Raw genomic sequence first — 16071 nt, forward strand, 5'->3', positions numbered from 1 at the left:
AATCCAGAAGAGGATACAAACATGGAACAAGTAATTACACACAAAACAACTTACTGTCATGGATGATATGTGCTATGAAGAAAAGTACAATGTATATATGTAATGAGAACAAATGACTTAACCTAAACTGGCTTCAGAGGAAATAATATTTAAGCTTAAAAAATGAGTTATATTCACCCAGGCAGGAAGTACGTCTTGATATATACATAAGATAGAGAAGGAAAAGCCAAAAAGGAGACTGAGGAGGAGCATCCAATGATGTGGGAGGAAACAAGGGAGGCTGTGGAGTCAGGAAAGCTGAAAAAAAGAGGGAGTTCTAAGGGAAAAGGAGGGCAGTCCTCCGTGTTAAATGACCCTCAAAGCTCAAATTAGTTCAGAAATAAAAGGGCCCATTGAGTTTAATTGGCAAGGAGATGACAGGATTCTCAGCAAAAGGGACAATAAGACTTTGAAAGCCAGGACACTTCATCCACTACATGAGAAAAAGGAGAGAGGGGCACCGATACTGACAGGGCTATAAATTTGTTGGTGGAGGATAAGAGAGTTTCTCCCAACAGCTCTTACCTTCTCATTGCAAGATGAAGTGAAGTCATCAGCCAGGAGGAATGTGAGACTGAGACGCAGGAGGTGGTGATGTGAAGGGACAAAATATGAAGCAGTTATTAGGAAAGACCAGTTTTCCAGTAGATAGAATTACTGGGCAATGTTGGTTGTCAGTCACCCCAGATGAGTGATTTCCAGCAACTAGAGTTGGGAATTTGCCTGGTAAGTATAACAGAGGAAGAGAAGAAAGGGAGTTGATGGTGTTTTCAAGAGGATGATTATTACCATAGACAGTGAAATCTCAAGCAGACAGGAGGCCAGGAATTCAACAGATAATAAGTGGTTGTTGATGGATAGGTCGTCTTAATGGAGCTGGGAGAAAAATAGTAGTGATGGTATCAGAGTCAATGAACTGGAATAAAAAGAGGTCGTAGGCAAAGAGTGGGATGCCTGAAATTAGGATTATGAAGTTAGCATAAGACTAAATGGAAAAGTTCAGGATGTTCTGATAGACCTTAAATGGAGCATGAATTTACCAATTGGCCTTCTAGAAGGTTAGTTCCACCATCCTTCTAGAAAGAAGGAGATGAAAAACATCTCTAGATTATACCCCTAGGACCAATCACATTCTCTTGTCCCAGAATTAGAAGTCATCAATTGTACAGTTTATGGAAAACCAATAGGGGTTTGTTGCTCCTAGATATTAAAAAACAAAATACCAGAACCCTAGTGTCCTGATCACAATGAGGAAGTGGAGATGGGGAATAATACATTGCCATTTCTACAGAACAAGAAAACAAGAACTGTATTAAATCAGGAACAAGACTTAAAAGGCTAGAATTTAAAATGTCACATTGGCATTATGCTCAGAAAAGCCTGTATCATTATGCAATAAACATAATGAAGTTATGAACAGAACTAGATGGATGAATCTCAAGAACACTATAGTAAGCAAAAGAAGCCAATCAAAAAAGATGTATCATATTATTCCATTTACTTGAAGCTGAAAATCAGATAACACTAACCTATAGTAATAAAAATTAGAACTGTGCTTACCTAAAGTGGGCACAAGGAAATTTCAAAGGGCAATGTGTATGTTCTCTATCTTGTTCTGGGTCTATATATTTGTCAAAATTCATTGTAGCATACACTTGAGATTTATGCATTTTACAGTAAGTAAATTAAACCTTCATGAACACCATTAGTATAAAAATTCATATAAGATACTCCTTTCATTTTTCTATAAAATGAAGTGTGCCATGACTTAGCAGCCATTCATTACCTGTTTAAAATAATATTTATTTCCTAAACATCTACATAAGGCAAAAAATATCATATTAAATTTTATTTTGGATTAAAGCAGTATATGGAAAATGTGATGAAGTTGGCTGGCGAACCTGTTCAATATAATAAGGCTTTAAAAAGCATAAGTAACATTTGTTCAACTGAGCTATAAAAACAAACCTCAAATATTGTAATAAAGAACTCAATTCATAGTAATTTGCATTTTGTAAAAGGGAATTGCTTAAGATTGAAAGGACTACCGCTGTATTAATAAGAAAAGAAATTTTAATTTATTCCTTTAGGATTCACATTTTTTTGGAAATTTTAAAATAAACTACCTAACATAAGGTTTCTATATCTAAGAGACATTCAGAATATTCAAAATATAGTAAGAATCAATGCAATTCTGATCGTTTTCCATTGTGGCATCTAAAGTGTTGCATTTTGTGATATACTCTAAAGAGATCAATCAGCAAAAAGACAAAATGAGTTCCACAGCCTTTAGAATATCCTATGTCTAATCAAAGCTAGGCACAGAAAAAGGAGGTAGAGGAAAATGAAGTGCCAGCCACCTGTCTACTCCTTCATTTCATGATCTTGGTATATAATGTGTCTGGTGCAAGCATTCATTACATTTTTGATGAATGGTAGAATAATGGACTGAAACAAAGCTATGAAACTTCAGAATCGGGGATCTATAAAATGACAGTGGCACATAATACATAAGAGAGCTGAATGAAGAAATTTTACTTATTTATTTATTTACTTATTTATTTATTTATTTATTTATTTTGTACCGGGGATTGATCTCAGGGGCACTCGACCACTGAGCCACATCCCCAGCCCTATTTTGTATTTCATTTAGAGAGAGGGTCTCACTGAGTTGCTTAATGCCTCGCTTTTGCTGAGGCTGGCTTTGAACTCGAGATGCTCCTGCCTCAGTCTCCAGAGACACTGGGATTACAGGCATGCGCCACCATGCCCAGCAGGAAAAAATTTTTAATGAAAATCTTACTCTAGCTATTAAATATATTATATTTAAAGTACAAGTAGGATAGCTGGAGAGAAGTTTTTATTGGAGGAAAAATGTGGTATTCTACCTGGGAGTTTGATTCAGAACTACCTTCACAAAAGTGACAATGATCTGTGTAGCTGGATGAACTCTGATAGCAAAAAATCATCATGAGGAGAGAGGGAGAGAGGCCAAGCACAGGAGCCTCTGGATGTGCCCACAGATGTGGGGCTCTGGGAGAAGAACTGGGAAAGAGAGGACTGCTGAGGAAAGAGAATTGTTCACAAGTATCACTGGCTGCAAAGTCATGAAGAAAATCCTGCAGTTACAAGCTACTGTACTATTACAAAAATACTGTTTATCTATCCTAATTTTTTTCCAGTAAAGCACGGAAGCCACCCCAGGTTAATTTGATCTCTAGAATTAGTAAGCATTTGCAGAAGGGAACTCAGGGGTCAGTACAATCTGATTTTATGTTGGGAAACAGACTCAGAAAAATAATTTTGTCATGACTGGGTAGTTAATAAGTGTCAGAAATTAACTACATCTCCTCTAGAGAAATTTGTTCATTTTTAAATATAAATGCTCATAAATTGATTGTCATACCAAAAAATTCCTGGGGAAATTTTTTAAAAATTCTTTTAATAAGCATACCTTTTCATCAAATCATGTCAATGTCTGCCTAAATTTTCTGTGCTGCTTTGACAAAGAGACTCAAGGGGAATGAATTATTTTTCCCCCATATTTCATGCCATACAAATAGAGAGGGTCTATTCCTTATTATGACAGCGAATTTACAACAGTAAAACCCTCACAAATTGGAAGCTGCTCACAGTCATTATCTCCAAAAGAAAAAAAAATTGTTAAGCTTTGAGGCAAAGAATAAATTAATTGGAGTGAAAGAATTTCTTTCCCAAATTCCAGACACAAACAGCTTGACACTTTGGAAAGAGGTCAGTATGTGGGTTACAGTGTTTTTGTGCCTTCTTCACTTCCTGCTTTATCATGATCCATCTCAGCTGTTACATTTCTCCAAAGTATAAAATTCTGTGTGTGAACAAATTATATTCTCTTTTCAGAAATATGTCTCTAGTAGTGTTTTTTTACAAACAGAATGAGCTTTGGTTTTGCCTGTTGTTTGTTTTCCTCACCCCCATTATACCAGGGAACAGGAAAACAGTTTTAAAAACAGAACAGTAAACACTGAACCTAGGAACACTGCACTCATTCTAGGTAGTTTTACATGTTGTATTATTTTTATATATTGTTTATAGTGTTGCTAATGTCTTCTAACTTTCACAGTGTGATATAAAAAGTGGGTATTTGAAAAAATAATTCTTTAATACTTCATAAATTTGGCAAAAATTATAAATTTGTAAATTCAGAAATCTCAGTTAATCCTAAAAAAGAAAAACTCAAACAAATCAATGGCCAAGCATGTCATAATATGACTACTAAAAACTAAAGACAAAGAAAAAATCTTTAAAGCAACTAGAGAAAACAGATGCATTACTTGCAGACGAACAATGATTCATTCATTGCCAGTTTCTCATAAGAAACATTGAAACCAGAAGTGAGCAGAATATTTTAAAGTGCGAAATGGATTGCCAGATCAGAATTCTACATCCAGTGAAAATATCCTTCAGAGGTAAAGGTGAGATGAAGTCATTTTCAGGTGAAGGAAAACAGAGAGCTTATTGCCACCAGAACGGTTCTAAAAGTACTAAGGGAAGTGCCTCAGACAGGAGAGAAAAGATACCAGAAAGAAGCCTGGAACATTGGGAAATAAGAGATAGTAAGCTCTTAAGTTGTTGAAAGTTTTTTTAATGGTCAAAAGAAAAATATAAGATAATATAAGATATTATCTTCCCATGCGATTTTATACATGAACACACTCCCAAGAGTGTGTGTGCAAGAGAAGAGGGAAATACATTGAAATAACCCCAAAGAAAGAATGAAATGGGAATGAAAAAGAAAACAAACAAATAGAAAACAAGTAAAATGATAGTCCTGAATACAAACATATTAATAATTACATTAGGTTAAGTGGTCAAATTACACCAATCAAAAGACAAAGACTAACAGAATGGACTAAAAAAAAAAAAAAAAAAGAATCAACAACAAAAAAACACAATCCAACTATATGATGTCTACAAGAAATTTATTTTTAAAATAATGATAAAAATAAATTCATCAAAAAGCAATGTGTAGGTATGTTAAAAGTAGAATGATAGAGAAACACATTGAAAACACTAATTAAAAGAAAGCTGGAGTATTTATATTATTATCAGACAAAAATAGGCTTTAAAGCAGAGACAATTATCAGAGGTGGGAGACACTATGTTTTAAAAATATTAATTCACCATAAGACATAAGAAATACTAAATATGTGCATACCAAATAACAGGACTTCAAAATACATGAAGCAAACCTGACAGAACTGAAAAGAAAATCAAAATGCACACAAAAATGTTTGAGATATAAATCTCTCTCAGTGATCAATAAATCTAGCAGACAGGAGACTAGCAATAAAAAAAGAATTAAACAAAGGTATTAATCAACTGAATGGAATTGACATTCAAAGAATATTTTACCAAACAGCAAAATATACTTTTTTCAAGTACACATTCACCAAGATAGATCACATCCTTATTCTTAGAATAAACTTTAAACAAATTTAGAAGAATCTAAATCATATAAAGAATGTTCTCTGACCATAATAGAATTTTAAAGTAACACAAAAAATTTTTTAAAGTAAAATATATGTAACAGGAAAATCCCCAAATATTATTAAATTAACCAACACAATCCTAGATAATGCATGAGTCAGAGGAAGTCTCAAGGAATTATAAAACATTTTGAACTGAAGAAAAGTGAAAAAAACTATCAACATTTATAGGCTACAACTAATGCCATTCTTAGATACTTATAGCATTATACTATACTAGAAAAATAAAGAAGAAATGTGTCAAATAATATTAAATATAAGCTTCTACCTTAAAACCAAAGCAAGTAGAAGGAAAAAAATAGAAATCAATAAAACTGAAAATATAAAAACAGTAGAGAAAATGAAAAAACCAAAAGACAGTTCTTTGGATGCATAAAAATAATAACCACTCAAAATTTGATGTTTAGGGGCTGGGGATGTGGCTCAAGCGGTAATGCACTCGCCTGGCATGTGCGGGGCACTGGGTTCGATCCTCAGCACCACATAAAATAAAATAAAGATGTTGTGTCCACTGAAAACTGAAAAATAAATATTAAAATGTTCTCTCTCTCTTTAAAAAAATTTTTTTTGATGTTTAGAAAACTCAATTTAAAATGGGTAAAACAATTAAACAGACACTTCACCAGAAAAAAAAACAAAACAAAAAACAGATGTGGACAGAACACTAGCCCATGAAAAGATATTCAATATCATCAACCATTAGGGAATTGAAAATTGAACACTGAGCTATATTACACACTTATTAAAATGGCTTACAATACCAAGTGCTAATGAGGATACAGAGTAACTGGAATCTTACAGTGCAAAATTTAACAGTCATTTTGGAAACAGTTGAGCAGTTTATTATTAAGTTAAACGTATACTTACCATATAACACAAATATCCTATACCTAGATATTTACCCTAAAGAAATGAAAATGTATACTCACACAAAAACCTATACAAGAATGCATATAGCAGCTCTATTAATGATTGCTAGGAGCTGGAAACATCTAAATACCCTTCAAGAAATGACTGGATAAACAAAATGGTAATACATCCAAGGTAATAAAATATTCAGCAATAAAATGGAATGGATTATTGAAACGTGGAACAAGATGAATGATTCTCAAAGGCATTAGGCTGAGTGAAAAAATCCAATTTCAAAAAGTCACACAGTCTATCATACCATTTATATGACAAGCTCAAAAATACATTACCAAAATGATAGTGAATGTATCACTGATTGACAGTGGTTAGGGGAAAACCTAATTATACAGGGAGATTAAAAAAAGGAGTCTTGGACTGGGGTTGTGGCTTAGTGGAAGTGCACTTGCCTAGCATGTGTGAGGCACTGGGTTTGATTCTCAGCACTACATATAAATAAATTTTAAAAAAAATAAAGTTCCATCAACAACTAAAAAATATTTTTTAAAAAATAAAATAAAGGAGTCTTTTAGGGAGTGATGGAGTTGTTTTGTATTCTGATTGTATTGTTGGTTCATGAATCTATACATTCATTAAAATTGCTGTATATCAAGTTCTATACCAAAAATTCAATTTTATTATATATTAATACTAAAAATAAAATTAATATAAATAATTTCTTTTTACTTTTAAAAACTGTTAAAATGTTAGGGCACAAACTTCTATAAATTTGAGTACTGAGATTACATCAAAGACTAGCTTGACCACAAATGAAACCCAGGAAGATCCTGATGTACTCACCGCTGCTTGCACCTCTACAGTTGCCATTACTAGAATCCATAGGAAAATCTGAAAGTGACAGAATAAAGAAAGAGCCATAACATATTTGTTATTACTTCAAGAATTCCTATATCAAAATCTAATTCAGTGGCAGGTTTGATTTACATAAGAGCCAGATTTTTTAAGGAAATGGAACCTTATTAGTGTTGTAAGGCTTGTTTTTTATTTGTGAATTGAATATGGATGAGATCTATTCCATGATGTGATTGAAAGGTGACACTCTTGAATCCTCAATTGTTTATAAAATTTCAGGATTCAGTGAGTAACTTGTGGTTGAACTTCACAAAAGTTGTAAATGACGAGCATCCTATCACAATAAAGGCTTTGCAGACATTAGGCATTCACCAAACACTGTGATTTGATGACAAAAAGAATTGACACTATGCTGGCACACAGTGAACTCTTTAGTGCCTAAGGAAAACATTCAGAAAGTGTGCTAGGCATTTCTATTAACAGAAGACCAAATAATTATTCAGCAGAAAGGAAATCTACTGCCTAGGACCTGTTCAAAGCCAGTGCAATGTGACATTAGAAATTGCCATTAATTTTTTTATGATATCATAATCCTAAAAAATGGTAAAGATGAAGGTCTTTGAATTAAGATAAAGGTCTTCCGATTAATGATAAAGGTGTTCTAATTAAGAAAGCAGCCTCTGATGAATTCCACTGCCAGCAGAGCACCTGCTGAGAGATGTGTACCTAGCCATGGATTCTCACTGACACTGCAACTCACATCTACATACAAGAGAGTCACACCTGTGTTAACACCGTGCTACATGAGTTCAATGCTTCTATTTATTCTAACAGAAAATAGCATTCTTTCTCTATCATTTTTCTTCATAGGTCACATCATAAATTAAACAAGGAAAGGTTTATACTATCTTTGGACAATGACAATCACAATTACAATTAATGACTTATTTTCTCAGGTTTAGTAATTATTAGCTGTTTTTTTTTGTTTCCTTTGATACTGGGGAGCTGGTTTTGTTTCTTTTTCTGGTGCTGGAGAATGAACCCAGGGCCTGTTATATGCTAAGCATATGCTCTACTGCTGAGCTCCATCTCCACCTCTCTGCTGGTATTTAAAAAGCTATATCCAAGAAAAGATAGAGGTCTGCAAATAAATTTAAATAGATAGATAAACAGTCAACAAACACTAGTTCTAAAACATTTGGCTCAACTTGGGCATAAATTACTAACTTAATGACTTATTCTATTTAAACTTCATTCAGTAAATATATGCAAGTTTTAGGATAATGTGCTGATAGTTTTTCTACTCCTGAACAATAATGTGACAAAATAAATATGGTCTACATAAAAATAATCTTCATAAAAACTATTGTATAGATTAAAATGATATTGGTCCACATTTAAAATGGTTAGTGTTCAAAGATTTATATAAAAATGAAAAATAACTCTTTCCATGGAAAAAGAAAAATCTTTTGAAACAGTTGAGTCAAGGAGAATGTTTTTCTTCTTTCAGAGTCATAGTCACAATGAAATATTTCTACACTTTTAATTATACTTAGAGGGTATAATTAAAAAGTTGCCTAGCACATAAGAGGGCCTGGGTTCTAATCCCCCCAGTACCACAAATAAATAGATAAATAAAAATGCTTATAAGTCAATTGTTAGAATTGTAAAGAGAAAACGAGCATTTTTCTGATCATAAATTTTAGACATTGCTTTTAGGAAGTTAAATTTAGGAAGTCTAGCATTAAAATTATCCTGAGTTAAAATAGTAGATTCTGTATCATTAGTGGATTTTATGGCCCATGGATTTCTAGTGGAGGTCACAGAGTTCTCCAGAGTGTCCTTAGGAACTGGAGAAGGTGGAGAGAGTTTTTCCAGATAAAGGATACAACTGCAAAAGTACTGAGGTAGGACACTACAGTGCTCTTCAGGAGCCCTGAACTCCTCTGGTATGGCTAAAGCAAAGAGTAGGATAAGCAGAGAGAAATGAAGTTGAAAGGGTCAGATCCTGAAGGCTATAGGTGGGCCAAAGGACTTCAAAAACACATTTTCATTTCAGAAAGATAAGTCCTGTTGGAATAGGGAGGAGGAATATGGGAGATAAGAGGGCCAATTACTATCCTATGGCCATAATCCACATGAGAAACGATGAGGTCGAAACTAAGAAAATGACATTAGAGAGGAAGGGAAGGAAATTGGACTCAGAGTAGATCCAACCACACTTAATACTCAATATATGTGGGGGATGAGGAAAAGAATAGAATCAAGGCTGATTCCCAAGCTAGACAACAAGGTGCAGTGGTACTCTCAATGATACTAGGAAAATTCTAGGAAAGAACCAATGTGGGAGGGTGAGGAAAGGATGAGTTCACTCTTCACTCTGATGCAAGCTGAGATGGAGGGACTCAGGTTTGAGGAGAGAACCTGAAATGTGTGTTCTGCTATCTCAACAAGGCAGCAAGGTGATAATCTCCTATGTGTTGACATCTGTTGTCCCCTGGGCTTTCTTCTCGCAAGCCACATACAAATGGGCTTTCAAAATACAAAGAAAAAACTTTATTCCTTTAACTGCAACCTGATGGGTAAAAGCACAAGTTCTCTGTAAAGTTAGCAACTGCATTTCTTTTTTTTAAATATTTTTTAATTGTTGATGTACCTTTATTTTATTCATTTATTCATATGTAGTGCTGAAAATTGAACCCAGTGCCTCACACATGCTAGGCAAGTGCTCTACCACTAGGCTACAACTGAGAGAAAGTACAGTATAGGACATGCTCTGGCTTGAATCCTCTTTTTCTTAACAGCTAACCTAACTTGATAGGTCACTTGACTTCTCTATATACCTTGGCTTTATTTTCTGCAAAATGGGAGTAGTAGTTGTGAAAATTTAGGGAACATCGCCACTTAATTGCCACTCAATTAAGGATAGGGCCTAGAACATGTTAAGAGTTGCTGCTAATGATCCCTCTCTTGAGATGGTCCAACTTCTCCCAGTGATGATGTTGTGAAACATTTATAGTGTGCATTACCATTTACCAATCACTGCACATAAATATTTCTATTCTTCTTCATAATCCCCAATCAATGATAATGCCAAGGGACTTGTTCAAAGTACAAAATGAATGGCAAATCTGAAATTCCAACTAAGTGGCTAAAACTCTAGATTGAAGAAATACAGCCAATTCTTAATTATTTAAAACTATATGTCCATATGGTTCCTCTTGCTCTCCTCTTTGTAGACACCTAGTAGAAAGAAAAATACCAAATATAATATAACATAGTCAATTTTGCTCTTTGAACAACTTTTTAAAATTTGTTGGGAAGGAGAGTGTTAAAAAGCCAATTATTAAAATATGATTTAGGAGGGCTGGGGATATAGCTCGCTCAGTTGGTAGAATGCTTGCCTCGCATGGACAAGGCCCTGGGTTCAATCCCCAGCACCACTATACACAGATACACACACACACACACACACACACACACATGATTTAGGCACTATGTAACATTTCATATCACTGCTAATAGAAAGTTAACTCTAAATAAAACACATGCCGTAAAACTGAGATACTTTTCCACACAGGGTGCCTTGGAATATTTCACATGATGAAGGATCTTTAGAATCATGATTTTTCTCTAGTCCTAATCTAAAATTTCCATTTCTCCTTTCCATTCCATTTTTCTCCTCATAGCCTTCCTTCTTGGTATTTGGTCCCTCAAATATTTGTAGACTAGAGCTAAAGAAAAGGCTGACTGTTCCTCAGAGAGTGGAGAAATGATTAAACAGCAGTTCCCGCATGCAAAAGCTGGCGCAGCTCTACCAGGCAAGAGGGACTGCAGAATGTGTTGAGCAAGAGCTAGGGGACAAATCAGCACTACACAGAATCCAGCAATAACTGAGGGCTGATTATAAAAACCTTGGCATGACCAACTGTAGGTACTGTAGAAAAAGCTGTGAAATATCATACCATAAATTTTCTTAAATACTTGATTTCTGAGATAAATTATAATTTACAGATACCCATCAGACTCATTCTTCTTTCTTGTTACTCCCAAAGGGATTTGCTCTTGAGCCTGAGGTCCATGTCCCTTTGTATAAAGTGAACTATTCACTTCATATACACAGAAGAAATAAGATCTTCTCCAGTTAGGTCCCAGTATAATGTTTGCTTGCTAGAGATAATTGTTAAAAGTCCTAGGCAATATCTGTGTTTACCAACATTAACATTTCAAAAACAATGAAAGAAAAAAATCAGTCAATTTGATATAACAGTAATAATAATAGAAAAATTGTAACAGCGGCAACAATTAGTTCTAGGCATACTATGTACCAACTACTGGCTCAATGCTTTACATGCTGTTTAAATCAATCTTCATCATTTTCTTTGGGTGTGGGCAAATTTTTTCCCCAACTATAGATAAGAAAACTAAATCAGAGAGGTCATATAATTTTCCTATAGCAACAGCAGATATGAGGCAGAGTTGATATACAATTCCTGGTTGGCCTGACTCTAAGCCCATATTCTTTACTCACTGTGCAATAGTAAAGATTTAACTAAACAGTGTACTAAACTAGCTGAATGGCTAAATTGAACTGAGTTCTCAAAGGATAAAAAGAAGTATATGCAGCCCTACTCTACAACAAATATAAAATACTTAGAAAGAATAAACAATATGAATTTATTAGTAATGGCCAACATGTAATCTATTCCTTCTAAATTAAGTATGTTTGCCCTTAGTGTTTTGAAAGCAAAGAAGCATTAGTTTATTTCAGTAAGGCTTTGCTTTGTAAAGTACCCTGAGATTATTTGTGGAGTCACAATATACTATGGGGGAACAGATCTCTATGACTGGCAGGATCTGAAAATCCTCAGTGTTAAAGGAATGTTAAAGGTGGTCCCACTGTATTCAGGGAGACCTCGTTTTTATATCTGACTGGATAGATTCTAGTCATAAGACACAGGGCTCTATTTATATCTGCAGGAAAAAAAATCTGCTTCTTGAACTATCATATCCCACTAAACCAAGGAGTATATTGCAATGTAGATAAAACCAGCCACATGTGGTGGTTCCTAAGTAATTCCAGGTGTCTGACAGTTTGACCCAATGTGGGGAATGTAATTTTCAACATACTGGCTCTGGAAGCTAGGGGACCCTTCAGGCTAGAATCTACCCCTCTACTCCCAGACTTTACTCCCCTTTAGCTTCCTCCTGCCACCACAGTCTTTGATTCACACTGAAGGTTGGGCAGAGAGAATGTCATTACTAAAATATGATTCCAGCTATCACCTACCCCTACTTATTTTTCTAGTAAGCATGCTGACAGCAAAACTAATATTATGGCATTTTAAAGCAGCTCAGAAATCAGGTCCCCCAGACTGACAAATTGTTTCCATGCATGTCCTATTTGAGTGCTTCAATGAGGCAATTGTTCTACATTTGGTCCATGGTGATAGGTAACTCAGGGACATTTAATGAAATTGCTTCCCATCCATATTGACCATGCTTTTTGAGAGCCATTAACCTTGCCAAACCTCACTCCTTCCAGGTCCATCTCTAAGACAGCTTTTAGAGCAAGTCTTGTCCTTTAAGGAGAGGACACATGTCAATGTGAATCATTGCCACCTCATTCCTAGTCCTTGGCCTGAGGGGAGCGCCAGTATTTAACTGATTCTAAGTGCCTGGCAAACCACAGGTAGCAACTGCCCTGAGTTCTGCCAGAGTCTGTAGAGCCCCTAACTTTACTGAGTGTAAAGGCTCAAGGGTGCTCTTTTACCCCAAAGAGATTAAGAAATGTTTCTTCTGATTATTTTATACAACCAGTTCTTGGTTCTTGATTAACATTAGAATACAATATGTATATTCTAAGAGTGATAAACTAAGTAAGGTTCAATAAGTTCTTGAAATCTTTCTATTCAGTTTCAGTTTTTTACTGTTCATACAAGCATTTTCCATTCCCCTCTGACTTTATGTTAATGTGTATAGGAAGTAATTCTCTGAATCAGTTCCCTGATAACTAAGAACTACTAACCAAAAATGGACTGGGGACAATAAACCCAAGCTGAGCAAGTTAAAAGACATAAGAAGGAAACGTTGATACTCATTGAACAAATGTGGATGGGACAACTGAGTCAACTAAAAACAAGGTTAATCTGGGGAGGATATAAAAGAGGACCATTAGTATGATAAATTTTTTTTTCATTCCTAAAGCATATGAAGAGTAAAATTTGAGTTTTGGGTTAGCCAGAGGGAGTAATATTGAATTAGAATTAAATGGACCCTAATGTACGAGGCTTAGTTGGGGGACTTAGAGTTATGAAAGTCATAATTAGGCCAAAAACTAGTGAGAAACCAACTTGTGGTTATTCCATTAAATGGAGAAATACAATAAAGTTTTATGGTGGAGAAAGAGTGAAATGAATGTGTGGATGATGCACACACAAAGCATGAATAAGGTATTAAAGACAAACCATTTGCAGAGCATAAGAGCAGGATAAGAGGTGAGATTAAATAACATCACATGAGTATATGAAGATAACACTCTTAAAATATAACTCCTTTAATCCATATGCCATTTACAGAATAACTTGAAATCATGTGGGACTGTGAAAAAGAGTCCAGTAATTTCAGTCTGCCAACTCTATGGCTGGAGCAAGCCACAGAAGCTAATTAGCAGTGCATAGCAATGTTTCACAACTGTTTTAGTCTGGAATGGAATTACAATTCATCTCATTGAAGGAAGGGGAAATTTAAGGTGAAGGTAATTGCTCAAATTGGATTTTGAGCAAACACACACCACTAACATCTGCAGATTGGAGCAAGGTTACTGAAATTATCTTGTATTTTCAATGGTCAGATACAAATGAGGTTTTCAGTTTTCTGTTTTCTCCATACAATCTTAATCATCTAAAACACTAGACACAGAAATCTGATGACTGAGACTGCAAGAGAATCAGGCAAGAAAACTCAGTGATTATAAACAAGCAAGTAAGAAAAGAGCATTAGTAAACAAAATGTGGCTGCTTCCACATGGAAAGAGTAGAAAATAAAGGGTCAGTGTGGAGCAGAAGTGTGATGAGAGTGGAATGAATAGTGCTTTAGAAAGACAAATAAAGCTATTAAAAGAGAGTGCAACAGTTTGGAAGAGTGATGAGGTGAAACTTGAAAAGAAGAATGGTGCTCACTAGGGGAGTGATTAAGGGAGAGATTAAAAGATCAAAAAAAAAAAACCAAACAAACAAAAACAAACAACAACAACAACAACAACAAAAAACGGAGTTAGAAGATAAAGGGGAATAACAAGGAGTGTCAGGGCAGGGGCAGGGTGGGCATTGTCCAGACTCACCTGCTCCATCCGCTGTGACGATGGCCTCCGGAGAGATGCACACGCCCCGGTCGTACACTGGTAATTCCTCGCAGGCCAAGCTCTCCGGCCATGAGTGGCGGTACTTGATAAGGATGGGCTCACAGCCCTGCCTGGCCCTCTCGCACACAGACTTGCAGGGCTTGATGGGCTCATGCTGAAAGTCAATGGTGCAGATAGGTGCGTACATGGCGCAGAGGAAGAAGAGCAGATCTGGGCTGCAATGTGTGCCCAGCAGACCTTCGAATTGCTCGATGGCCAGTATGGCATTGGCCTGGGTGCTATGGTGCAGGTGATTGGGCATCTTGGTCATGTTCCAGGGCAGGGACTTGCACATGGGGATGCGGACGGGCTCACAGGCTGCTGCCCGAGCTCCGGGCACCTGGAGCAGACAGAATGCAGCCAGAGTGAGCAGCCCAGCTCGCAGCAGCAGCATCCTTCCTGGGCTGCCACAGACCATGATCCCAGCAGAACGGGACAGGGAGCAGCACCACCGTGGACGCTGAGAGGTCCGCTCCGCCGTCTCCTCCTGTTGCCTGGAAGTGGACACAATGATCTGGGAGCTTCTCCTCCCCCAGCAATCTCACAGCTTCCTTGGATCAAATTCCCCCAATGGGGTCCAACGAGCTTCACCGAGCTCCGCTCCCGCCGCTTTGGCTGCTCTTTCCAAACGTCTAAGCCTTCGGGCGCAGCAGCATCTATTTATTCCTCTCCCTCTGGCAGAAGCATCAGAATTTGCACATCAATCAGATGAGAGGAACACAAGAGGAAGAAATAAAAAGTACATTCAGCTAAGGTAGTTGGAGCTTTGGGGTTTTGCGTCCGCTGGATACCAAAAAGGTGCCAGCAAGAAGCATTAAATTCTCTAAAGCGAGGATAAAAGACGGAGGACGGGGTAGGGAGGAAGGCGGAAAACAGGGGGAAACTAATGGGAGAGGAGGGTACAGTAGGAGTTTGCTACGTCCTGTAGTCTGAGAAAGATCAATTTTCGGTGTGCGCTGCGAAGAGCCTAGCCCCGAGGTCTGTGGCTGGGACCTACAGCTCTTCACTCTTCCACCTCCAAACGGGTGGGGGAGCTCCGCCCCCGGGGCAGTCCCAGCCTCCAACGCCTGCTCCTCTTCACTGGAAGGGAAAGGGTGTGCGGGGGAGAAGTCTCTGAGTTGCAGGAGATGGGGAGGGAAGTATTGCCAAGCGGTGAAGATGCAGTAACCCCAAGCAGTGCCCACTAGAGCCGGGCATCTCTTCCTCAGTCCAGCAATGGGAAGCCCCAAAGATGAGCCCCTGCCCCTTACTGAAGAGCCCACTCCAATTCCCCAGGGAGGAGTCCACTAATTTCCGCACCCCCACCGGGGCCCCTCACTCCCTGGAGTATTTCCTTTCAGCAAACTACAACTCAGCTTTTCTTCTAAGATCAGACCTGAGGAA

At 36.9% G+C, this 16071-nt stretch overlaps 1 protein-coding gene across 1 annotated transcript in view; it reads right to left on the reverse strand.

The window, feature by feature from the left end:
- Window positions 1-15694, reverse strand: part of Frzb (frizzled related protein) — a 30773-nt gene extending 15079 nt beyond the window's left edge. Inside the window, exons 1-2 of the mRNA XM_046447599.2 lie at window positions 14629-15694; window positions 7275-7322 (exon numbers count right to left, since the gene is read on the reverse strand). Coding sequence (XP_046303555.1) covers window positions 7275-7322; window positions 14629-15106 — 526 coding nt within the window. The 5' untranslated portion in view covers window positions 15107-15694. The remainder of the gene's footprint in view (window positions 1-7274; window positions 7323-14628) is intronic.
- Window positions 15695-16071: the final 377 nt, after the last annotated feature.

The sequence above is a fragment of the Marmota monax genome, unplaced genomic scaffold (genome assembly GCF_021218885.2).
Source record: "Marmota monax isolate L192 unplaced genomic scaffold, Marmota_monax_Labrador192_F-V1.1 WCK01_AAM20220418_F8-fsc00007, whole genome shotgun sequence".
NCBI lineage: Eukaryota > Metazoa > Chordata > Mammalia > Rodentia > Sciuridae > Marmota > Marmota monax.